Source organism: Mastacembelus armatus, chromosome 17 (genome assembly GCF_900324485.2).
Source record: "Mastacembelus armatus chromosome 17, fMasArm1.2, whole genome shotgun sequence".
Lineage (NCBI taxonomy): Eukaryota > Metazoa > Chordata > Actinopteri > Synbranchiformes > Mastacembelidae > Mastacembelus > Mastacembelus armatus.
The window spans coordinates 418,645-444,338 of record NC_046649.1 but is presented as its reverse complement, the minus strand read 5'-3'; the positions used below and the strand labels follow the sequence as shown (position 1 = coordinate 444,338).

The 25,694-nt window shown below is 43.5% G+C and overlaps 1 protein-coding gene across 1 annotated transcript in view; it reads left to right on the top strand.

The window, feature by feature from the left end:
• Positions 1-16,478, top strand: part of rnf31 (ring finger protein 31) — a 64,439-nt gene extending 47,961 nt beyond the window's left edge. Inside the window, exons 19-23 of the mRNA XM_026312589.1 lie at positions 3,450-3,560; positions 12,307-12,355; positions 15,271-15,367; positions 15,669-15,834; positions 16,247-16,478. Of these exons, the coding sequence (XP_026168374.1) occupies positions 3,450-3,560; positions 12,307-12,355; positions 15,271-15,367; positions 15,669-15,834; positions 16,247-16,297 (474 nt within the window). The 3' untranslated portion in view covers positions 16,298-16,478. The remainder of the gene's footprint in view (positions 1-3,449; positions 3,561-12,306; positions 12,356-15,270; positions 15,368-15,668; positions 15,835-16,246) is intronic.
• Positions 16,479-25,694: the final 9,216 nt, after the last annotated feature.

Here is a 25,694-nt window from a genome sequence, read left to right as displayed (position 1 = left end):
ACATGCGGCTAAACATGTCATCGCTGGTCAGATTGGGGAGGGGTCTGACATTAATTTAGCAAAGTTACACACCGACTCAACATTAATATTAGTGACCTCCGATTGGCGTAATCGGGTGCCATTGCTGACGACGTGAAAAACAATTTTTCCATATTTACGATTAGCCTTAGCCAGCAGCTTCAAATTTGATTCAATGTCGCCCGCTCTGGCCCCAGGAATACATTTGACTATGGTCGCTTGTGTCTCTAGCTTCACGTTTGTGACTATGGAATCGCCAATTATCAGAGTCGGTTTCTCAGCGGGTGTGTCGCTGAGCGTGGAAAATCTATTAGAAACATGAACAGGCAGGTGATGAGCCGTGGGCTTCTGCTTAGGAGTATGTCTCCGTCGGACCGTCACCCAGGCTAATTCTCTGGGCTGTTCCGGAGCTGCCCTTGGACCGCTAACAGACCCGGAGCTCGGTGGCTCCTCACCAGCTAACGGGGCTAGGCTAGCTGGCTTTTGTTCAAAGGTGCAGAGCCGCGCTTCCAAATCAGTGATCCTCGCCTCCAAAGCTAGCAGAACCTTACACTTATAGGTACCATTATTGCTAAAGGAGGCAGAGGAATAACTAAACATGTGGCACACCGAGCAGGAAAGAGAGAGAGAGGGAGAAGCCATGTTACTAGCTAGCTAAGCTAACTGGTAGGCTAATGAACGCTAAGTCAGGAAATAGCAATAAATACCGGTCAAAATAGAAAGGTACTTGACTAGTAGCGGAATGTAGTAGTTAATGAATTGTTTAGAGCGTTTAGTTGGTTTTTAGGTGACTATAGCTAATCTGTTGCTAATCTGTAGACAACACACACAACACGACATGCTTGCAATAGGAAGCGATTCACTTACCCAGAAATACTTCCTGTACAGTTCCTGGTGATACAGTAACATGATACAGTTTCTATCTGGATGTCCCAGTATCTCTATAAAAAGCCTCCCATTAATCCAGAATGCTGCAGCCAGCCAGAGTCCTGACAGGAACTTGCAAGAGAGATCATATTTCTCCTATATTAGCTTCTTTTCATTGGCTCCCTGTAAAATACAGAATTGAATTTAAAATCCTTCTCCTCACATACAAATCCCTTCATGATCAAGCTCCTTCATACCTTAAAGACCTTATAGTACCATATTATCCCAATTGACCACTTCGCTCTCAGAGTGCAGGTCTACTTGTGGTTCCCAGAGTTTCCAAAAGCAGAATGGGAGGCAGAGCCTTTAGCTATCAAGCTCCTCTCCTGTGGAACCAGCTCCCAGCCTGGTTTCAGGAGGCAGACACTCTCTGTACTTTTAAGGCTAGACTTAAAACCTTCCTCTTTGACAAAGCGTATAGTTAGGGCCGGCTTTGGGTAAACCTGAACCATCCCTTAGTTATGCTGCTATAGGCCTAGACTGCCCAAGGACCATCGGTGCACTGAGCTCCCCTACCCTACCTACTCCTCTCTGCCTCTCCTCCTCCCTCACATGTATATTCCACCATTGAATGTCACTAACCTTGGGCTCTCTCTCTCTCCTCTAGTTACTGGCCCCACCAACCTGCAGTGTCTATTTGTTGTTTATTGTTGCTGTTCTTTTCTCTCTCCTCTATCCACTCACCCCAACCGGTCGAGGCAGATGGCCGCCCAAACTAAGCCTGGTTCTGCTGGATATTTTTTTTTTCTGTTAAAGGGAATTTTTCCTCTCCACTGTCGCCAAGTGCTTGCTCATAAGGGATTTGTTGGGTTTTTTGTAAAGTTCCTTGAGATGATTTGTATTGTGATTTTGTGCTATACAAATAAAATTGAATTGAATTGAATTGGACAAGTGTGGTCGAATGATAACAAAGAGGTAAGATTGTCAGGACTGAAGGAGTTGAACTTCCAGAAAGCAGCATAGCGGATGTTGAGGAAAGCTACAAGTACCTTGGTATCCCGCAGACAAATGGGAACCAAGAAGCCACAAGGAAAGCCGCCACAGCCAAATACCTACAGAGAATAAGACAAGTCCTAAGAAGTCAGCTAAATGGGAAGAACAAGGTCCAAGCCATTAACGCCTGCCAGTCATCAGATACCCTGCTGGCATAATAAGCTGGCCAAAAGAGGAAGCCACTGATGTCAAGACAAGGAAGCTCCTCACAATGCATGGAGGGTTTCACCCCAAAATCCAGCACCCTGAGACTGTACACTAAGAGGAAGGAAGGAGCCCGGGGACTGGTGAACGTCAGAGCCACCATCCGAGATGAAACAGCAAAGATCCTTCCAAAGATGGAATACTTAGTCAATATCTCAGGCAACAGAAACCTGATGCAGAGGAAGAGGAGCAAGAACCACCATGGCAGGACAAACCACTGCCCAGTATGTACCACAGACAGATAGAAGAAGTGGCTGATATCGAAAAGTCCTACCAGTGGCTGGAAAAAGCTGGACTGAAAGACAGCACAGAGGCACTAATCGTAGCAGCACAAGAACAGGCCCTGAGCATAAGATCAATGGAGGCTGGGGTCTACCACACCAGGTAGGACCCCAGGTGCAGGCTGTGCAAAGATGCCCCTGAGACAATCCATCACATAACAGCAGGTTGTAAAATGCTAGCAGGCAGGGCATACATGGACATACACTGGAGGTCCCAAGGTCAAAATGGGACACATCTCCAAAGGTGGTGGAGAATGACCGAGCAAAGATCCTGTGGGACTTCCAGATACAGACCGACAAACAGGTGATGGCTAACCAACCAGATATAGTAGTGGTGGACAAATAACAGAAGAAAGCTGTTGTGGTAGATGTAGCAATCCCAAATGATAGCAACATCAGAAAGAAGGAACTCGAGAAGCTTGAAAAATACCAGGGGCTGAAAGAACAGTTAGAAAGATGTGGAAGGTGAAGGCAACAGTGGTCCTCGTGGTAATCGGCACCCTTGGGGCTGTGACCCCCAAACTGGGAGAGTGGCTCCAACAGATTCCAGGAACAACATCAGAGCTCTCAGTTAAGAAGAGCACAGTGCTAGGAACAGCTAAGATACTGCAAAGAACCCTCAAACTCCCAGGCCTCTCATAGAGGACCCGAGATTGAGGAAGACACACACACCACCCATAGCGGTGAGAAGGGATTTTATTTTTTATTACATCTTATCACATGTTAATGGTGCAAAAAGCTGGAACAGACAAATAAGTTTGTTTTTGTTAAATAGTACTGAAATAATTCTTCTAAAATTCTTCTCATTTTTAAAATGCGTTTTTAATAAAAAACATTTCTTTATTACTTTGGGTCCCTCATAATGAGAGTCAAAGATCAACAAACACACTGAGCTAAAGGAAAGGAATCATAGTCAGAATGAAATGTTTTAAAAACATTTGAATGCACTTAATTATGGGAGAGGTGAATGACTTTTGACAAATGTGAGAAAATAACACGTCTCCTCTTCTCCTCACTTTACATCAGACCTGTGCAGTGGATGAGTGCAGTGTATCTGGTCTGCATGCCCATCATCCCAGAGACTGCCTATTCTATCTGAGAGACTGGGAACCTTCCAGACTGCAGGTTTTACTGCAGGTACACAGACACAAACACACACATATATACTCATGCTTATATCTTTGTGAATAGTCATTTACATAATGCTTTCCTTGGACCTTAACCCTCTGGGGTCTGAGGGGGTTTTTGGGGCCTGGACAAATTTTGACATGTCCTGACTATTTGTCTCTGTGTGGAATGTAAGGAGCGCCGCTTCACGTGCGTAACGCGCCATCATCCAAACGCGCCGAAAAAGTGAGTAAATTCTATGATGAAGTTTGATATTTTGTGTCATTTCTCGGGGGTGTGCACATATTTACCTGGTTCACCTGAGATTATTTACATGTGAACAGTAGACAGTGTACAAGGTAGGACCGCATTACCTGTAATGAGGTGAGACAGGAAAAAACGGACTTCTCCTTACGTTCATACGGATTAAATAAAAAGTGATGATTTGTTTTTGACTTGAATTGTTTCACTCAAAAGAAAACATTTCAAGCTTTCTAGCGATATAATTCTTATTTTTATGAGCCAAGTATTCGCTGAGATTCTGGTTGTTTTATTTACGCGTCTGTGAAGAGAAATGGCAGAGACAGAAAAGTCCGAGAGCGCACCCTGTCGGCTTTCTTTATTTAAAAAAAGCACAACGTTTTGTTGTTATTATGATGGTATACCACTAAAACTAGACCCTTTCCAGATTTGAATGATATGCTTCTTTTATCTGTACGATCAGAATTGACGGAGTAATTTAAGTTTGTTTCGGCCTTATCAGAAAAAGATGCGTCAAAACGCGCCGGCGCGTGCGTCGACCCCAGAGGGTTAACCCTCTGGGGTCTGAGGGGGTTTTGGGGGCCTGGACAAATTTTGACATGTCCTGACACTTGTGCTTTTTTCAGTGTCTTTTAAACATATTAATGTCTAAAGTCTAATAACACTGTAATCAGCACAAAATTGGCTACAATAATATGTGAGCAGCAAGTTTATACATGATTGTGTTTTTGAGAAAAAAGTGTTTATGCATGGTTAGTGAAAAACTACAATTTTTTACTTACTGAAATAAGACCATAAAACACAAACAGAACATTGGTTCACAAGACTTTGGAGACCTGCATGTTGTAGGCTAAAGTGTTTACTTCACAGTGTTGTGAAAGTCATCTTGTTCACACATTCACAGTAAACAATACACTGATTTAAATTTTCTAAGACACTTTTTGTCCAGAAAGGCCATATGCAAGAGGGTGTGTCTGAGGATGAATAGTCATGTGATTTATCTGAGAAGACAAAAGACGCACTGAACGACCAGACAAAGACGCGCATAATGAGCCTTTTAGTCAATGTAGATGGTAGGGGATTAGTGCAGCACAATACAAAACAATGAGGAGCCAAACGATCATTAAAATCAGTGTTTTTACTCTGAGGACAAGCTAAACTATTTGTCTCTGTGTGGAATATAAGAAGAGCTTCTTCATGTCTGTGACGCGCCATCGTCCAAACGCGCAGAAAAAGTGAGTAAATTCTATGATGAAGTTTGACATTTTATGTCATTTCTCGGCGGTGTGCACATATTTACCTGGTTCACCTGAGATTATTTACATGTGAACAATGAACAGAGTACAAGGCGGGGTCGCATGTAATGAGGAAAAAACGGACTTCTCCTTACGTTCATACGGATTAAATCAAAAGTGATGATTTGTTTTTGACTTGAATTGTTTCACTCAAAAGAAAACATTTCAAGCCAAGTATTCGCTGAGTTTCTGGTTGTTTTATTTACGCGTCTGTGAAGAGAAATGACAGAGACAGAAAAGTCCGAGAGCGCACCCTGTCGGCTTTCTTTATTTAAAAAAAGCACAACGTTTTGTTGTTATTATGATGGTATACCACTAAAACTAGACCCTTTTACAGATTTGAATGATATACTTCTTTTATCTGTACGATCAGAATTGACGGAGTAATTTAAGTTTGTTTTGGCGTTATCAGTCAAAACGCGCCGGCACGTGCGTCGACCCCAGAGGGTTAAGGACAACTCTGTGAATGCTCTAGAGTGGCCCAGCCATAGCCCTGATCTGACGTGTTTATTTGGCTTATGGCTCCCTTCAGCCATAGGAACCATAAGATCAATTATTCATAATACACCAACAGTAGGGTAATTTTGTGGCCTGGATCAGTGGCAAACTTATTATATGGTTGGTTGTCACCATACATTACCTGTCTCATCACTGACTACCTGTGCCCCAGGCTACAGGATGCTCCTGGTTGATTCAAGGCACCGTGAACTGGAATAGCATACTCCTGTGGGCGCTCTTAGCTGGTTCGGTCCTGCTCTCAATACTCCAGCCCACATTATTGTCTCTGCAGTACTGTGCAGCAGAACCTTTCCAGCTCCATCTTCTCCAAGCACCACAATCATTGTTCCAACATCCCGATGTCGCTTGGATTCCGCAGCGAAAATACGTCCACCCGTGATCCAGAAGGAGTTAAAACACTGACATCACAAACCTAATACCATCTCTGTGGTCTTCATACCACTGCCGTCCCTCCAGGAAGCCTCCTTGGGCAGACTGTCCACCTACCTAGCCAAGGTGGCTAGCAGCAGAGCCGGCGAGCATTTCATCTCTGTGGGACAGCTGAACGTCAGATCGCTCAGTAACGAGTAACGTCATCTCGTACATCATCTTCTAACTTACCACAGACTTGATTTCCTTTGTTTATCTGAAACATGGCAGAGCCCCAATGACTACACTAAGCTCAACCAGACTACACCACCCGGGTTTGTTTATGTTTGTCAAGCCTGTGCCACTGGTCACGCTGTGGGTCTCACAATACTCTACAATGAGAGGTACAAATCATCCACAGTCACTATTCCTGCCCACAGCTCATTCGAAACAATGTTATTCAAATCAGAGGTCAAATTCCCACAATCTTAGCTACTGTTTATAGACCACCTAAGCCTAACCTTGATTTTATAAATGAACTGTCTATTTTTCTTGGTACCATATATTCCATGTTTCCAAATGTGATATTGCTGGGTGACTGTGGTGGTTGTCGTCCTAGATGATGCTACGTGCTTTCTGCAGGCATTGTCTGTGATATATATCCTGGATGGACGGGAGCATGCTTCCAGTGATGTACTGTGCCGTTTCCACCACTTTTTGCAGTGCTTTCCGGCTTTGGCTGGAACAGTTCCCATACCACACTGTGATACATCTCGTCAGCAGGCTCTCGATGGTGCACCTGTAGAAGTTTATGAGGGTGCTGGTCTTCATGGCAGTGTCCTCAGGAAATAGAGCCACTGACGAGCTTTCTTTACCACAGTGTCAGTGTGTGTTGTCCAGGAAAGGTCATTTGTAATGTTGACGCCAAGGAATTTGAAGTTGTTCACTCTCTCAACCTCAGCGCCATCGATGTAGATAGGGGAGTGTCCAACCCCCTGCTTCCTATTGTCCACTATCATCATGTTTTTGTGACGTTCCTTGCACCAGCTGGTTATTGCCCTGACCTCTTCTCTGTAGGCAGTCTCTGTCATGATTCTAGGTACAGGATAGGAAGCCTCTGTCAAGATTCTAGGTACAGGATAGGAAGCACAGTTCATTCACACCGGCAGACAGTTTTAATAGTTTGAAGTTATACTTTATTTGAACCAGAGCAATGCTAGGGCATGACCAGGAGGTGGAGCTGATGGTCCTTTCTCTTCTTCTTTCTCTTTAAAGTCCATAAACAAAACTAGAACGAATGACAGAAAGAAGTCCAACAGTATTTGTCCAAGGTCAGGACCAAGTCTCTCAAGTTAAAAAAAAAAAATCAGCCTTTTATTTTCTGGACAATCAGTGTCTTCGGACTCAGGAGCCACAGGCGACAAAGGCAAAGGGCCCCAGGAACTGGGGGTTTAGTTTAGGGGAGTCAGACCGTAGGGGAATATCCTTGGAGGAGAGCCACACTCGTTGGCCGGGTCTATAGTGTGGGGCTGGGCGCCGTTTCCTGTCAGCCTGGGAAGCATAGGAAGTGCCAGAGAGGAGGAGTTGGCGGCGGTCCCGGCGCCAGATCCCGCCGTACGGCCGTTGCTGCGGAGGGTACCGCGGCGTCGACCACCTGGGGTTCGAACAAGGGTGGCTGGAAACCATAGACCACCTGAAATGGGGACAGACCTGTCGCTGCTGAGGGAATGGTGTTGTGTGCATACTCAATCCAGGGTAAGTTGGCGACTCACGTGGTCGGGTCTGTGGAGCAGAGCAGTCGAAGACCGGTCTCCAGGTCCTGGTTCGCCATCTCCGCTTGACCGTTCGACTGAGGGTGGTAGCCGGAGGAGAGGCTGATGGAAATGTCCAATAGACGACAGAACTCTCTCCAAAAATGGGTGACGAACTGTGGGCCCCAATCCGAGACGATGTCTTGAGGCAAGCCATGGAGGCGGAAAACATGTTCCGTTAAGATGCGGGCCATGGTGGGGGCTGACGGCAGCTGTGGTAGGGGAACGAAGTGGGCCATTTTAGAAAAACGGTCCACGATAGTCAGGATTGTGTTCATGCCCTGTGACTGGGGTAATCCGATGACAAAATCTAGAGCTATATGGGACCAGGGTCGATGTGGAACCGGCAAAGGGTGCAGAAGACTGGCAGGTGCCCGATGAGTGGCCTTGGCACGAGCGCAGACTGGGCACGCCGTGACATACTGGGTCACTGCCTCCTTCACCGTAGGCCACCAGAATCGATGGCATAAGATCTGGAGGGACATGAAGACGGGAGTCGTGGCAGAGGTGAAGTACCTTGGATCGAAAACGTGGGGGAACGAAGAGACGCCGAGTGGGGCACGCTGAAGGAGGGGGGTGCCCCAAGGTCCATTGAAGGATCTCTTGTTCCAGGTCGAGCCGGGCGGTCCCCAACCGAGCCGAGCTGGGGAGGATAAACTTGGGCTCCTCGACGACATCTAGTGCGGCATGCAGTCGGGACAGGGCGTCGGCCTTGGCATTTTGGGAGCCGGGGCGGAATGACAGGTTGAAGTGGAATCTTTCAAAAAAAAAATTGCCCACCGGGCTTGGCGGGCATTCCGCCTTTTGGCCGAGCGGAGATACTCAAGATTCTTGTGGTCCATGACAACGGTAAAGGGGTGTTTGGCGCCCTCAAGCCAGTGCCGCCACTCTTCCAGTGCTAATTTAATGGCGAGTAGTTCCTTATTCCCCACATCGTAGTTCCGCTCGGCCGGGGACAGCTTCTTTGAAAAGAAAGCACAGGGGTGGAGTCTCGAGTCGTCGGGGCGCCGCTGGGAGATGATGGCACCAACTCCGGTGTTGGAAGCGTCTACCTCCATGACGAATGGAAGATCTGGATCCAGGAAATGCAGGATAGGGGCCGAAGTGAACAGAGTCTTCAGGGTCTCGAAGGTGCGTGCCGCCTCGAGGGTCCACGCGAACTGCACTTTTGGAGATGTCAACTGGTGGAGAGGTGCCGCCACACTACTATAGTTCTGGATGAATTTCCTGTAAAAGTTAGCAAAACCCAGGAAACTCTGTAACTGTTTTCTAGTGGTGGGCTCCGGCCATTCTCTTACTGCTTGGACCTTCATAGGGTCCATGGTAATGCTCCCTGGGGCTAGTACAAAACCAAGGAAGGTGTTGTTCCGTGTGTGAAACTCACACTTTTCTATTTTTACAAATAGGCGATTCTGCAGAAACCGCCGCAGGACCGCGCAGACATGCTGAACGTGCTCGGTCTCAGATTCGGAGTAAATCAGTATGTCATCTAGATAAACGAAGACAAACTGATTTAACATGTCTCCAAGAACATCATTGACCAAGTTCTGAAACACTGCTGGTGCATTGGTGAGGCCGAAAGGCATAACTAGGTACTCATAATGTCCTGATGGGGTGTTTTCCATTCGTCTCTCTTCCTGATTCGGGCAAGGTGATAAGCACTCCTAAGATCTAGTCTGGTAAAAATGTTGGCATGCTGCAAGAGCTCAAAGGCCGATGTTAGGAGAGGAAGAGGGTAGCGATTCTTATTCTTGACATTATTTAATCCCCTATAGTCTATGCAAGGGCGTAGGCCTCCATCCTTCTTATCCACAAAAAAGAAACCCGCCCCCGCTGGAGACTTGGACGGGCGGATTATTCCGGCAGCTAGGGACTCCCGGATATACTGGTCCATTGCTACCTTTTCAGGTTCCGACAAGGGGAACAGCCGCCCTCTTGGTGGAACCACGCCGGGGTGAAGGTCAATCGCGCTGTCGTATGGATGATGAAGTGGGAGAGATTTGGCCCGGTTTTCACTGAAAACCTCCTAGAGGTAAATCTGTGGGACAGTGGAGAGATCGGGCTGGTGGGACGACTGCGGAGAGGAAGGAGTTGGGGTTAAAGCAGTGTGCAGACAGGTAGTGCAACATAGTTGGCCCCAGCCCAGGATCCTCCTCGTGGACCAGTCTATCTGGGGCGTATGGGTCTGGAGCCAGGTAATCCCCAATACTACAGAGGGATGGGGAGAGTCAATGACATGGAAAGTTAATGACTCCTGGTGATTCTCAATGGACATAAAAACAGGTTTTGTGATAACAGTTACCCTATGTAGCAAGACTTCATTCAGTGCTCTCACCTGAAGGGGTTGGCGGAGTGGCGTTACCTCTAGGCCGAGTTCCTGGACCAGGGAGCTGGAGATGAAATTTGCGTCTGACCTGGAATCGATAAGGGCCTGGCACTGCAGTTGTCGCGGAGGACTGCCAAGGATAATCCTGGTGAGGGGGCGAGTGGCGTTGCTTGTGTGGGAATGGCTCAGCAGGATCCCCTCCGCGCCGGCTGAACCTGACCTTTTCCCGAACAATTAGCTAGTAGATGCTCGGAGGAGCCACAGTAGAAGCATAAATTGTGGGCTCTTTGCCGATCTCTTTCAGCCGTGCTGAGGCGTCTTCGACCTAACTGCATAGGCTCTGCATTAGGTGTCGGCGGTGCTGGCTCGGTGTTGTGTGGTCTAGCGGGACTGTAGGTTGGTTGGGTGTCAGCCCTGCCTTGTTCTGCTTGCCGCTCCTGGAAACGCTGGTCTAGGTGGGTGGTAACCTTGACCAGCCAGGTTGTTCTGTCATGATTCTAGGTACAGCATAGGAAGCCTCTGTCAAGATTCTAGGTACAGGATAGGAAGCACAGTTCATTCACACCAGCAGACAGTTTTAATAGTTTGAAGTTATACTTTATTTGAACCAGAGCAATGCAAGGGCATGACCAGGAGGTGGAGCTGATGGTCCTTTCTCTTCTTCTTTCTCTTTAAAGTCCATAAACAAAACTAGAACGAATGACAGAAAGAAGTCCAACAGTATTTGTCCAAGGTCAGGACCAAGTCTCTCAAGTAAAAAAAAAATCAGCCTTTTATTTTCTGGACAATCAGTGTCTTCGGACTCAAGAGCCACAGGCGACAAAGGCAGAAAAACGCCAGGGAATAAACAAAAAGAATCACCTTCCTGATCGTGAGCGATATGGTAATTCCAGGTCAGGTGAAGACAAGGTAGAACATCACTTTCCTGATCGTGACCGGCGTGGTAATTCCAGGTCAGGTGAAGACAAGGCAGAGAATCACTTTCCTGATCGTGCCCGGTGTGGTAATTTCAGGTCAGGTGAGGACAAGGTAGGCGTTCAAAAGGCATGCGGTGAGGTCCGGTAATAACGACAAACAACCTGGCGGTTTTCCTGGAGCCGACAGTCCCTATTTATCAGATGGAGACAGAACAGAGGACAGGTGAAGACAATTATCTCATTAGGTCAAGGTGTCTGTCGTGGATACGAGTCAGATCCTGCTAGCTCTTCAAATAAGAGACTTCCCGGAAGTCAGAGGGCTCGGGGATCTTACAGTCTCATCTTGATCTGTGATGATACCTAGAATGGTTGTGTCGTCCGCAAACTTGTAGATGTTATTTGAGCTATGTATAACAGTGCAGTCATAAGTGAGCAGAGAGTACAGGAGAATGCTGAGAATGCACCCCTGTGGTGCACCTGTACTGAGGGTTATTGATGGTGAAGTGTGGCTTCTGATTTTTACCACCTGTGACCTGCTGGTCAGAAAGTCAAAGATCCATGGAGATATCCAGACCCAGATCAGCAAGTTTCTTAACCAGTTTGGAGGGTATAATGGTGTTGAATGCAGAACTGTAGTCGATATAGAGCATTCTCATGTACTGTATGTGTTCCCTCTGTCCAGGTGGGTGAGAGCGGTGTGTGTGGCTAAGGCGAGGGCGTCATCTGTGGCCCTCTTTGGTCTGTATGCGAACTGTAGGGGGTCTAGGGTGTCATGTACCATACTCATTTATTATAATACAAAGAAGTAATATCTAATGCCAAATCCTGTTACTTGGCAACACTCATCATGTCTGATACTGGAAAGTCTTGAACCTTATTTTCCACCTTAAACAGTATTCTACAACCATCTGACATATTTACCACTCTAATAAATTCGTTGACTTCTTTAAGTCTAAAATCTTAAACATTCATCACTAGCTGCCTTCCTACTGCAATTTGCAACACTTCATGGGAGTTTGGGAGATTATTTGTCTTCATCAACATGCTGTTTCCAACCTATTTCTAGTCTGGAAATTTGATTCTAATGCATTCTGATGAGATAGGAGTGCATTGGTGTATTTACTTGCAGTAGACAATGGGCAACAGGAGATAAAGTATGATACAAACTAAAGAAGTGCTCTTTTGTTCAAATGCTGTTTGAACTTTTTTTGCTATTGTGATGTTTGCACTTCAGGTATGCACAAAGTGTAAATCAGATTAATGTGAGTAACCAGTGTTGGCTTTTTCTTTGTGACTTAGAATAATGGCGTGGTCTTCAACACTGAACCCCCTCCTGGTACACAGACAGGTGAGCAGGACGGCACATGTTTATATTTCTAAATATGTGCATACTTTCCACTGTTTTTATGAATATCATGAATGTACAAAATATGTCTTATATTTCACTTTTAATCCTTTAAAGTGACATAAGCAGGGAACAAATACACTCCATAGAATGCGTATTAGGTACGCGTACCTAAAACTCATAATCTAATACAATTACTCTACAATAAATTTTATTTTTAGTTTATTATAAAATGTTTTAAGTACTGACTTTTATCTTTAGGAATGTATAAGTACAGTGTTACCTTTATATAACATTTATGTTAAAGAGGCAAAGCTAAACCTACTGAATGATGCAGTCACAGATTAATACATTACCACCTTAAAGAAGAAGGATGTGTTACAGGACTATGGGATTAGACTGACCTAGGTTTAGTGGGTATCTAATAAACTGGCAACAGAGTGCATTTGCTTATCTTAATGTTTGGTAATTACAGCGGGGAAAATAAGTATTTGACACATCAGCATTTTTATCAGTAAGGGGATTTCTAAGTGGGCTATTGACACACAATTTCCACCACAAGTTGAGTCATAATAAATAAAGTGAAATGACACAGGGAATAAGTATTGAACACATGAAGATAAGAAGGTGCAAAATGGCATAGAAAGCCAGGAGATCACCTGAAATCTGTCAGTATTGCGAAAGAAACCCTGCCCCCTATCAGTACTAATTGATATCAGCTGCTTTAGTCCTAATTGATAGGCCTATAAAGGCTTCTCATTACCCAGGAGGCACACAGGAAAGACTTCATGATGGGTAAAAGCAAAGAACTCTCTCAAGATCTTCGTAATCTTATCGTTGAAAAGCATTTTGATGGGAATGGTTATAGGCGCATTTCCAGAATGCTGAATATTCCTGTGAGCACTGTGGGGGCCATTATCCGGAAATGGAAAGAGCATCAGTTCACCATAAACCGGCCATGATCAGGTGCTCCACGTAAGATCCCTGTCCGAGGAGTCCAAAGAATAATCAGGAGAGTTCTCCAAGAACCACTCGGGCAGAACTTCAGGAAGACCTTGCATCAGCAGGTACTGTTGTTTCAAAGAAAACTATAAGCAATGCACTGAACCGCCATGGCATCCATGCACGCTCACCACGTAAGACTCCACTGCTGAACAAAAAGCATGTTGAGGCTCGGTTAAAGTTTGCGAAAGAGCATTTGGAGAAGCCTGTGGATTATTGGGAGACTATAGTATGGTCAGATGAAAGCAAAATTGAACTTTTTGGCAGTCATTCTACACACCATGTTTGGAGAAGAAATGGCACTGCCCACTACCCCAAGAACACCATACCAACAGTTAAGTTTGGGGGTGGAAGCATCATGGTTTGGGGCTGATTTTTAGCAAGGGGTACTGGCAGATTTCATATTATTGAAGGCAGGATGAATGGAGAAATGTACCGGGACATTCTGGATAAAAATCTGCTGCCATCTACCAGAAAGCTGAAAATGAAAAGAGGGTGGACATTTCAGCAAGACAATGATCCCAAACACAAGGCCAAGGAAACAATGAAGTGGTTTCAAAGAAAGAAAATCAAGTTGCTTGAATGGCCCAGTCAATCACCTGACCTAAATCCCATAGAAAATCTGTGGAGAGAACTGAAGATCAAAGTTCATAAAAGAGGCCCAAGGAACCTTCAAGATTTAAAGACCATTTGTGTGGAAGAATGGGCCAGAATCACTCCTGAGCAATGCAGACGACTGGTCTCTCCATACAAGAGGCGTCTAGAAGCTGTGATCACCAACAAAGGCTTTTCTACAAAGTATTAAATAAAGTGTGTTCAATACTTATTCCCTGTGTCATTTCACTTTATTTATTATGACTCAACTTGTATACTTAAATGTTCTGATTTCTTTGTATGAATTCAATATTTGGCTTGATGGCTACATCTGGTGGAAATTGTGTGTCAATAGCCCACTTAGAAATCCCCTTACTGATAAAAATGCTGATGTGTCAAATACTTATTTTCCCCGCTGTAGTTCTGTACAGAATGGCAGCAAAGGAAGTCTTTTTAAGATAAGATAAACTTTATTAATCCCAGGGGGAAATTCTTGACATAATGCTACAGTGATGACTAAGCACTAATGTCTTCATACTGAAATCCAAGCTGAAAAAATAGTTAAGCGCATACTGTGATCATTTATGTGAAGAACTATAAGACACTGGACAGGATTTACTTAGGTTACAAATAATTTTTAAAAGTATATCTATTTTAATATTTCACATGCATCTAATAATTTCCAGGCAATAACATATTCATGTGAAACAAAAGGAGATTAAGAGATATAAAAAGGCAAATCAAAGATTCACCACAACCTGTGAAGAGTAAGAGCGAAAACTGGATAGAACAAGTGGAGGTGGAGACCATCTCAGTATTGCTATTTAAACCGAACGAAACCAAAAACATTTAATTGATCTTAAACCAAAGATAAGAAAGCAATGATTTTCACTTCACTGATGGTTAACTATATATTTTATAAATTGAAACTGACAATATTTATTTGCATAAAAATAAGTAGCGATTTCATAGCATTACAGAAATTTTGGGCATTGGGAACAATTTGCATGATGTTTAAAATACGACATCAGCATCAAAATGAGATATATGTTTAAATACTTGACAGATTTTTCCAATTTAATTATTTATGGCATTTTATTGGCAAGTGGCCATGGTTTCATCAGGATAATATCCTAGATGTTTGTGTGTCCCACGATTGCAGTTGCTCCCACACCCACACATTCTTACAAGCATGGAACAAATTGTTAGGATATTGTCCCTCACATATCCTTTTGAGATACAGAAATTTTACATTTTGTTTCGTTTTTGTCTCAGTTACCTTTTACCTCCCTGCTCTTTCTCTTTTTTTCTTTCTTTCCTAGGTCTCTGTGGAGTAATAGAGCAGAAGGATGAGGGAGGGCAGCAGCCAGATTCAGCCTGTGGAGCTCAAACCCAACCGGGACATGCTGGACTCTGCGAGTATGATGGCTTCATTCACTATCATATTATCTAATCTTCAACCCAAGCAGCACGCTATTCTGCAGTACCTGTGTGTCTCTGTGCTGTAATGGATTTTATTAGACCCTTGAGTCATTAGGACTATCCAAGATGCATCTGTTGATTACCACATTAGCCACATTTTTTGGAAAGCTGAGTTAAATTTCACTTGCCAGACCTGTTGAATCAAGAAATCACCTAAATAGAAACTGTGTGGCATACACCAACAGTGTTTGAGCATAGCTGAGTGATCATGCTAACATGGTGGTCTACTGATATACAGAAAGCACTACCGAGAGTACCTGGTCAGCCTCATCAACAGCCATTCCATCGACCCCGCCCCCCTCTACAGCTCCAGTGAGCTGTTGCTGGCCTGCAGGAGATACAAGGTGGATGACAACTGCAGGGATGGAGAGGACAGCTTTACCTACTACAGCAGACTGCTTGAGGTAAACGTGAGCGTGCGTGTGTGTGTGTGTGTGCATATATGTGCTTCATAAATAATTAATTGTTTTTTAGCTATATTAGCACTATGGCTGTATGAGGGGCTGTGTGGGTCTCTCAGTCAATCAGTCCACCACTTGGTCCAGGTGTACATATCCCATCAATTACTGGATGACATTCCATGGGGTTTGTACACACATGAAATGATCCCCCGAGGGTGAATCCTAATGACTTTGATGATTCTGTGGCTCCACCTCTTGAGGTTGCTGTTTAACATAAAATCTGCTCTTGATGTTCTACACACTTTTTTAGTTTATATTTTGCAGTTTACAGTGACACTAACATCCCTCTATGTATAACTATGCATGTGACAAATAAAGCTTGTCTTATGATCTTATCATATCTTTTTCTCTGCAGAAACTGATGGGTGAAGTACCGCTTGGTGCTAAGGTGCCACGCAAGAAATAATGAATGTCCCACTTCCTGTTTCCTGCAGCTCTGATCATATCAACCATTTAACTAAAAACTTAATTGAATTAGACAAAATGAGAAATATTTTCTTTACGTTTTGCTGTAATGGTAAATACAGGATAGCATGATCTCTGAGTTTTATTTCAACAGTTATTTCACACTCTTACAAATGAGAATCTGCCTGGAACAAAGCAGTTCTGAGAACATACCTAAAAATGTAAGCTAATAAAAGAATATAAAATTTATTACATACAGTAAATGCATTTGCCACTCAAATAAAGCCATCCTGTTTATGTCCCCAGCCTTCAGGTTTTACATTTCCTTTGTTGTTTCAACAGCATTGCAACAAAATGTAATACATTTCATAACAGTTGTAAGTAAACACCCAAAACTAAAGGTGGTGAGTGTCTGTGGACTGAAGCTGCATGACCATGAAGATATTCAAGAGGCAAGATTCATAGCATTTATTGTTATATGTACAGAAGGAAAGCAGGTTTCCCTGTGCAATGAAATATTTTCTTTGCTGTCCACATTGAATGCCAATTACTAAAAAAAAGGTCAATAGGCAGATTTTGTACTCAATCCTCTGACAGACAGGGAGCTAGTGGAGGGACTGGAGGATGGGGCTGGTACGGTCATGTTTACACCTCCTCGTCCAGATCCTGGCAGCACTGTTCTGAATGTACTGGAGCTTAGTTGCTGGGCTGTAGTTGCCCAGGACTTCAGGGTTCAAATTGGGTTTTTTGTAGTGGTGGGCAAGTCAAGACTCATGAAGCACTGAGGCTTTCCTGACAATTGTGCCGAAAAAGATTCAAAGCTTCGAGACTTCAGTGACAGTGACATCTGGTGGACAACTGAAGCCATAGCAACCTCTGAAGAGCACGACTGAAGCACTGGTACTGTTTCAATCCCATGACAGCAATAAAAGTTCAGACCTCTTGAGATCAAAATGAGCCCAAACTTTAGAACGTCGCTTATTGGTGGGACTCGCCGTGAAACTTGCCAAAATACTCTCACTCTCACTCTCCAAATCCTGAAGCAGAATGATGCATCTTATATAGCTGGTATGGCACCAAACCACTCAAATCTGTCAAACCTGTCAAGCTGTCATTGCCTCAGAATGCATTGAAACGCCATGAGCCAATGACACCCACTGAAAGACTATGAGCCAATGAAAAGCTTTGAAACATTTTAAAGCAATGACGCGCGAAGCGAAACAGTGATACGTCATCAGTCATGTGACACTAGTGTTTCGATACAAGCGCCGACACAGCGTTTCGAATCACTCCACTTCAGGAAGAGTGACACAAGCTTCAAAGCCTCGGTATCATTTGCCCATCACTAGTTTTTTGAGGAGTGGTCTGATAAGGGCTGTTTTAAGTACGGGTGGGACGTGGCCAGATTGAATTGAGCAGTTTATGGCGGTGGTTATAAGGGGACCTATGGTGGAGATATAGTAACCTCTGTAGAGAGGGGTCCAGTACATAAGTGGAAGATCTCATCTCTCAGCAAATACTTGCCTCAAAGACATGAGAAATATATGTATACAAAGCTTGAAATGTCTTCTTTTTAATGAAAGAATTCAAGTCGAAAACAAAAAATCTTTATTTATATAATCCGCATAAAAGTAAGGAGCTGTACGGTTTCTCCTGTCTCACTTCATTATAGCTAATGGGATCCTGCCTCACTAAGCGCACCGTTCGTACGTACATAATCTTAGGTGAGCCAGGTAATTATTTATACGCCCCCAAGAAATGACATAAAATGTCAAGCTTCATCATAGAATTTACTTACTTTCTCTACATGTTTGGATGATGGCACGCTACATGGGTGAAGAAGCACAGCACTTCAGATGGATCTGGGCAGTCACAAAGAGTTTACTTTCTCCTTAGACAAAAACGTGACTCAGATGATAAACGTTTGCATATGAAGAGTGACTGGACCCAGAGGAGGATATCATTCCTGACAAGTAATTTCCTCTCAGCCACATTCCTGACTGAAAGGCTCATTATGCAGCTCATTATACGAGTCTTTGTCTTCTCAGGTGAATCACATGATTATTCATGATCATGCACGACTTCTTGCATATGCCATTTCAACAAAAAAACGGCTTTAGGAAATTTTAATCAGTGTATTGTTTTCTGTGAATGCGTGAACAAGATGATTTTCACATCATTTTGAAGCAAACACTCTAGGCTACAAGCTCCAGTTCTCAAAAGTCTTGTGTTAGGGAAATTCTTATCAAAATAGACTCAGAGGACGAACCTCAGAGTTTAGATCAATTTTACTTGCACAAGGAGTAAATTGTCACTAAGCACACTGAATGCAGAGTGAGAGATCACTGGCTAGGCACAGCCAGGCTAGATATTTTATAGCTTATGTGACCAGAATTGCATGTAAAGAAGGAGCACCAGACCAGAACTATGGTCATCCATCTCTAAGACAAGGCACTAAAATGGGGTTAAAATATGGTCAACTGTCCTGTTGTTCTCCAGCCCACAGATGGCAAAAGTTATCTTTCAGACATCTCAGAATTAAGAAACAAATACTTATAGTAAGATAAGTGTAAGTAAGAATATATGTAAACAATTGAACAGACTAAAACATTTTCCTAACATGTTGTGAGCCAATGTTCTGTTAGTGTCTCTTAGGGTCTTATCTCAGTGACTTAAAAATTGTAGTTTTTCACTAACCATGTACAAACACTGTTTTCTCAAAAACACAATCATGTATAAACTTGCTGCTCACATATTATTGTAGCCCAGTTTGCGCTGATTACAGTGTTATCAGACTTTAGCCATTAATATGTTTAAAAGCAACTGAAAAAAGAACAAATGTCAGGGAATGTCAAAACTTGTCCAGGGCCCCAAAACACCCTAAGACCCTAGAGGATTAAGACATTTTGAAAAGTCCCATTAGCTGATAATTCTTAACCTGCCCTACAAGTCCTGATGACTCTCAACAAGTGAAATTCTCAGACTTTACAGAAGAAAAATGTGCAAACTTGTACACATGCCACTATTACTATCCTAATAATTTTTGGCTGATAATTTTTTTTTAAAAAAGTGCAGCAATCTTTGAGGACAACATTGGTGTTTGCTGCAGAGGTTTTATTTCCTTCAAATCAGCAAAATGCCATTTCCCCAGGTTTACCCTGACTTTAATATACTTTAAATACTAACAGCAAGAACAAAGCTAGACACATCAAGGTACCAAACTGAAAATGGGAATCACTTCACACTAAAAGTCACAGACAGGAAATTGGTTTGACAGATAGATATTTAGAGTATTTTATTGTATAATTCTGTTGTTACAATACTAGAGAAAATGAACAAGAAAAATTAAATTTTACCTAAATTTAGGTAAACCTCCAGGTAACTTTAGGGTTAGCTCTCCATCACCTCTCAAAAAATGGAAATGTCTTTTGGCTGGTCCTGGTTCTCCTGAGGTCCCCAACCATCTCCTTGATCTTGACCACATTCATTAGAAGGTGGTTTATCTCACATCACTTTACAAAGTGCTCCACTAAGCCTTTGTATTCTGTCTTCTCTCACCACTGGACAGAATCCACAACTGCAGAGTCATGCAAGAACCTCTGCAGATGATTGAAGTAAAAGGTTTACATGGTGAAGTAGAAAGTTCAATTCAATTCAATTCAATTTTATTTGTATAGCGCCAAATCACAATACAAATCATCTCAAGGCACTTTACAAAAACTAAAACTAAAAACCCAACAATTCCCTTATGAGCAAGCACTTGGCGACAGTGGAGAGGAAAAAACTCCCTTTAACGGAAGAAAAAAACCTCCAGCAGAACCGGGCTCAGTTTGGGCGGCCATCTGCCTCGACCGGTTGGGGTGAGTGGATAGAGCAGAGAGAAAAGAACAGCAACAATAAACAACAAATAGACACTGCAAGTTGGTGGGGCCAGTAACTGCACATCAGCGATAAACAGCTCCAGGACCAGGGACACCTGCAGAAGGTACAGAGAGAGAGAGAGAGAGAGGGAGGGAGAGAGCACAAACTAGGGGAGAGAGAGAGCACAAGGTTAGTAACATTCAATGGTGGAATATACATGAGGTGGGAGAGAAGGGGGGGGGTAGGGTAGGAAAGGTGAGAAGACCATCTGTAGCGGACATAAGGCAGAAATATATTCACATTCCAAGACTTGTACCCTTTTGAGAATTTAAGGCTCTAAAACTGTCACGTCTGGGGGGTTATTATTAGGACCAATAATACGCCCACTCTGGAACTCAAGGTGCAAACAAGGACTTTATTCAAAAACCAAGGAAAACCAGAAACAAGAAAACAGGAAACTAGGGGACATGGGCATATGAACAAAAGGGACAAAGCATGAAAGCCAGGGTCACACACGCACTCCGGGACTCGTCAGACTACAGAGGAAACATGGACATGAGCAAAGGGGAACAAAGCATGAAAGCCTGGGTCACATGCACCAGGGGACACACCAGACCACGGGGAAACAAGGGAACTAAACATGAATGCAAGACATGGTGAGGGGACCTAGAAAAAGCAAACACAAAATCCTCCAGGCAAAATTATCTGCAAACAGAAAACACAAAAGAAAAAGCTACTTAGCTTAGCCTGGGAAACAAAAGCAGTTCATGATCAAAAAATCCAAAGAGAGAAGTCCAGTGTCGTGAGAAATCAAAGACAACAACTTAGAAGGTGGCAGAACAAAACTCTCAATCAGACAAGTCATTTAGTCAGACAGGGAATTGTGGTCAGTTACATTGCGCCAATGGGAGGCCCGCTGACATTTTTTTCATCGCACAGTCACCAAACCTGGCACATCTTTTCTTCAGGTCAGGCCAAGCAAAAAAGCTTATCGTGTCGAGGTCATGTGACCAACAGGAAGTCCACCAGCTGGGAGTTTATCTTGAGGTCATTGAGTTCGTTAATTTTGCTCACCTTGAACTTGAACGAACTACTCCTTGGGTTTTTCACTGAATGAGCTCATTTTTGGTCAGCATCACCTAAACCCATGGGGCTGCAAAAGTTATCCAAATTTCTTGAATAAGTTTTACGGTTTTCCTTTGGCGGGCGCAGCAAGTTGACGCAGGTTTATGCCACTTTCGAGGTGTCGCAGATTGCGCACGCATGGTCGGATTGGAATCAGACCAATTGATGAATTATAGACCCCGGGGGCCTGAATCGAGGTGATTGAACAAAATCACTGTAGGCGCTATAGCGCCCCCTGTATAACAATTTGAAAATTTGCAAAAATTTGAATGGAGAGCCAAAATTTAGTTTGTCAGAAATGGACCAAATTTTGCACACAAATCCTTTAGGGCATTCTGAGAAAAAAAGCCAATGAGAGCCATGCTCTATTTTCCACGCTGTTGCCTTGGAGATGACAGACATCCACCATTCATTTCCTATGGGAGTTTTACACTTTAAAATGCAAATGCTGTAGCAATATCTGCAGCTGCTGTGTTGTCAAATTTTAATCACTTACACTCCCCGTAGGCCTGAACCCACATGACCGATCAAAGTCACAATAGGCGCAGTGGCGCCCCCTTTGTAAGGGCTTTCAAGTTTGAATGGAGAGCCACATTTTAGTTTGTGAAAACTGTACCAGATTTTGCAGACAAATCCTTTAGAGGATCCCAATCAAAAAAGCCAATGAGAGCCATGCTCTATTTTACATGCTATTGCCGTGGTGATGGCAGACAGCCTCCATTGTTTTTCAATGAGAGTTTTAAACTTAAAGGGGATATAACTAAATAAATGTCTAATGCTGCTGCCGTCCTGCATTTCTGTGTGTCTGTATGTGTGTCTGTATGTGCCTGTATCACTGTGGCCGCAGAGACGTGACCTCTGCAGCAATTAAAATCCCACACACCTCACCTTTCCGGGTGCAAATTCTCCTCTCACTTAAAAGGCTCTCAGTGAGGTGACTGGATCCACAGTTTGAACTTGGTATTGAATAAGTCTTGTGTATTCTGAGAGACAATACTCTTTTCACTGTGATGTTGTGACAAATGTGACCTTTTGATCTGTACTGTGGCCTCTGGACTGATTCTGTTAATGTCTTAATATGTGTGTCAGTGTGTTTTTGTGTCTCAGTGCATCTGGAAATGTGTGTTTACAACTGGTGCACTGTGACTGAGTGTTTGTGGAAAACTGTATCAAGCCAAGCTGGGCTCCTGTTTTAGGATTGCCAAAACCATCTGAAATAATGAAGGAAGAAAGCTTGAGCTAGGTTTTACTCTGCTGATCAACAGACTTTTGACTTGAGTGTTGTTTGGGAGCACATCCTCAGTTCTGCCATCAGGTGGCAGTATAGCTCTATTTTCCACACTGTTTCTGTGGCAATGACTGACAATCAGCATTGGATGTTTTAAACTTAAAGGTGCAATGGCTGAAGGCCTGCTGCTGTTGCTCCTGCATTTATGTGTGTCTGTATGTGTGGCTGAATGTGGTCTGAATTCTGCGTCCAGTCAAATGAACATTTACAATGATAAATGTGTAGGTTTGCTGGTCTGCGTGTGTCCGCTGGTGTGTGCAATGGTTTGTGTGGCTGAATATGTTTTTTGATGTCTTAATATGTGTGACTGTCTGTTTTTGTGTCTCGGTACATCTGGAAATGTGCAACTGTGCTTTCAACTGCTGCTGTTGTTACCGTGGAGATGTGAGGTGTTTCGCCGTTTGTCATTAAAATGCACGTTGACCAGGAAAAAAATCTTTCGCCTCAGCTTTCTGGATCAGACTCGTGCCGTCGTTCGAAGGGTTCCCGGTGAGGTGGCCGGTGACGCGGTTCGAGGTCGGCTGCGCGGTTTGAGGTCGGCTTCGGCCGCGGGTCGCTGGCGGGGGCAGTGCGTTGGGGGAGGCGGTTCGCTCGAGGCGAGGGCCGCTTATCGCCGCTTGCGGCTATATTTAAATATTATGTCTCTTTCATCTAAATCTCTGTTAGTAAATGATTTGATAACTGATCAGCAAATTGACTTACTCTGTCTTACAGAAACCTGGCTACAATATGTCAGTCTGAATGAATCAACCCCCCTCAGTCATAAAAATTGTCATGTTGCTTGAAGCACAGGTTGAGGTGGAGGAGTAGCTGCAATCTTACACTCAAACTTAAACTTAAACTTAAACTTTAAACTCTCATTCTCAGAACAGTTATAACTCATTTGAGAGCCTCACTCTGAGCCTACCACATCCAAACTGGAAAACACAAAAACCAGTTCTACTTGCCATTGTGTACCGTCTACCTGTCCCTTACTCAGAGTTTTTAACTGTATTTCCAGACTTCCTGTCTGATTTAGTGCTTAGTTCAGATAAAATCATTATAGTGGGAGATTTTAATATTCATGTAGATGTTGAAAATAACAGTCTCAGCACTGCATTCAATTCTATATTAGATTCAATTGACTTCACTCAAAATGTTAATAAACTGTTTCAATCACACCATTGATCTTGTTCTGAAATTGAACATTTAATAGTTTTTCCCCAAAGGCTATTTTGTCAGATCATTCTTTAATAACTTTTGAATTTAAGATGATGGACCATGCAGCGTTTGGAAGAAAATTCCACTACAGCAGATGTTTATCTGACTACGCTGTTAATAAATTTAAGAAAATGATTCCATCTTTATTTACATCTATGCCAAGTACGAACACAGTAGAGGGCAGCTGCCTCAATCCCACTCCCTACCAAATTGATCATAATGTTGACAGTGCTGTAGCCTCACTGCGTGAAACGCTTGATACTGTGGCCCCTCTGAAAAAGAAGTTAGTGAATCAGAGGAGATTAGCCCCATGGTATAATTTACATATTCATACCTTAAAGCAGGCATCACGAAGGCTGGAAAGGAAGTGGCGTTCCATAGATTTAGAGGAAATTTTTCTAGCCTGGAAAAACAGTCTACTAACATATTAAAAAGCTCTCCGTAAAGCCAGAACTGCATTTGTATAGCGCCAAATCACAATACAAATCATCTCAAGGCACTTTACAAAAACTAAAACTAAAAACCCAACAATTCCCTTATGAGCAAGCACTTGGCGACAGTGGAGAGGAAAAACTCCCTTTAACGGAAGAAAAAAACCTCCAGCAGAACCGGGCTCAGTTTGGGCGGCCATCTGCCTCGACCGGTTGGGGTGAGTGGATAGAGCAGAGAGAAAAGAACAGCAACAATAAACAACAAATAGACACTGCAAGGTGGTGGGGCCAGTAACTGCACATCAGCGATAAACAGCTCCAGGACCAGGGACACCTGCAGAAGGTACAGAGAGAACAGAGAGAGAGGGAGAGAGCACAAACTAGGGGAGAGAGAGAGCACAAGGTTAGTGACATTCAATGGTGGAATATACATGAGGTGGGAGGAGAGAAGAGAGAGGAGGGGAAGGGAAGGGGGGGGGTTAGGGTAGGGGAGCTCAGTGCACCGATGGTCCTCGGGCAGTCTAGGCCTATAGCAGCATAACTAACTAAGGGATGGTTCAGGGTTGCCTGAAGCCAGCCCTAACTATATGCTTTGTCAAAGAGGAAGGTTTTAAGTCTAGCCTTAAAAGTACAGAGAGTGTCTGCCTCCTGAACCCAGGCTGAGAGCTGGTTCCACAGGAGAGGAGCTTGATAGCTAAAGGCTCTGCCTCCCATTCTGCTTTTGAGAACTCTGGGAACCACAAGTAGGCCTGCACTCTGAGAGCGAAGTGGTCTATTGGGATAATATGGTACTATGAGGTCTTTAAGGTATGAAGGAGCTTGATTATGAAGGGAAGGATTTTAAATTCTATTCTATATTTTACAGGGAGCCAATGAAGAGAAGCCAATATAGGAGAAATATGATCTCTCTTGCTAGTTCCTGTCAGGACTCTGGCTGCGGCATTCTGGATTAATTGGAGGCTTTTTATTAAGATATTAGGACATCCAAATAGTAATGAGTTACAGTAATCTAGCCTTGAGGAAACAAATGCATGGACTAGTTTTTCTGCATCATTTTGAGACAGGATGTTCCTAATTTTGGAAATGTTGCGCAGGTGAAAGAATGCAGTTCTAGAAATTTGTTTTATGTGTGAGTTAAAGGACATGTCCTGGTCAAAAATAACTCCAAGGTTTTTTACAGTAGTGCTGGAGGCCAGGGCTATGCCATCTAGAGTAGCTATAATTTTAGAAAAGTTATTTCTGAGATTTTTAGGCCCAAATATAATGACTTCTGTTTTCTCCGAGTTTAAAAGTAAAAAGTTACTGGTCATCCAGGCCTTTATGTCAGTTAGACAGGCTTGAAGTCTGGTTAACTGGTTTGTGTTAACAGGTTTAATAGATAGATATAACTGAGTGTCATCCGCATAGCAGTGGTAATTAATAGAGTGCTTCCTAATGATATATCCTAAAGGAAGCATGTACAGGGTGAACAGAATCGGTCGTAGCACAGAACC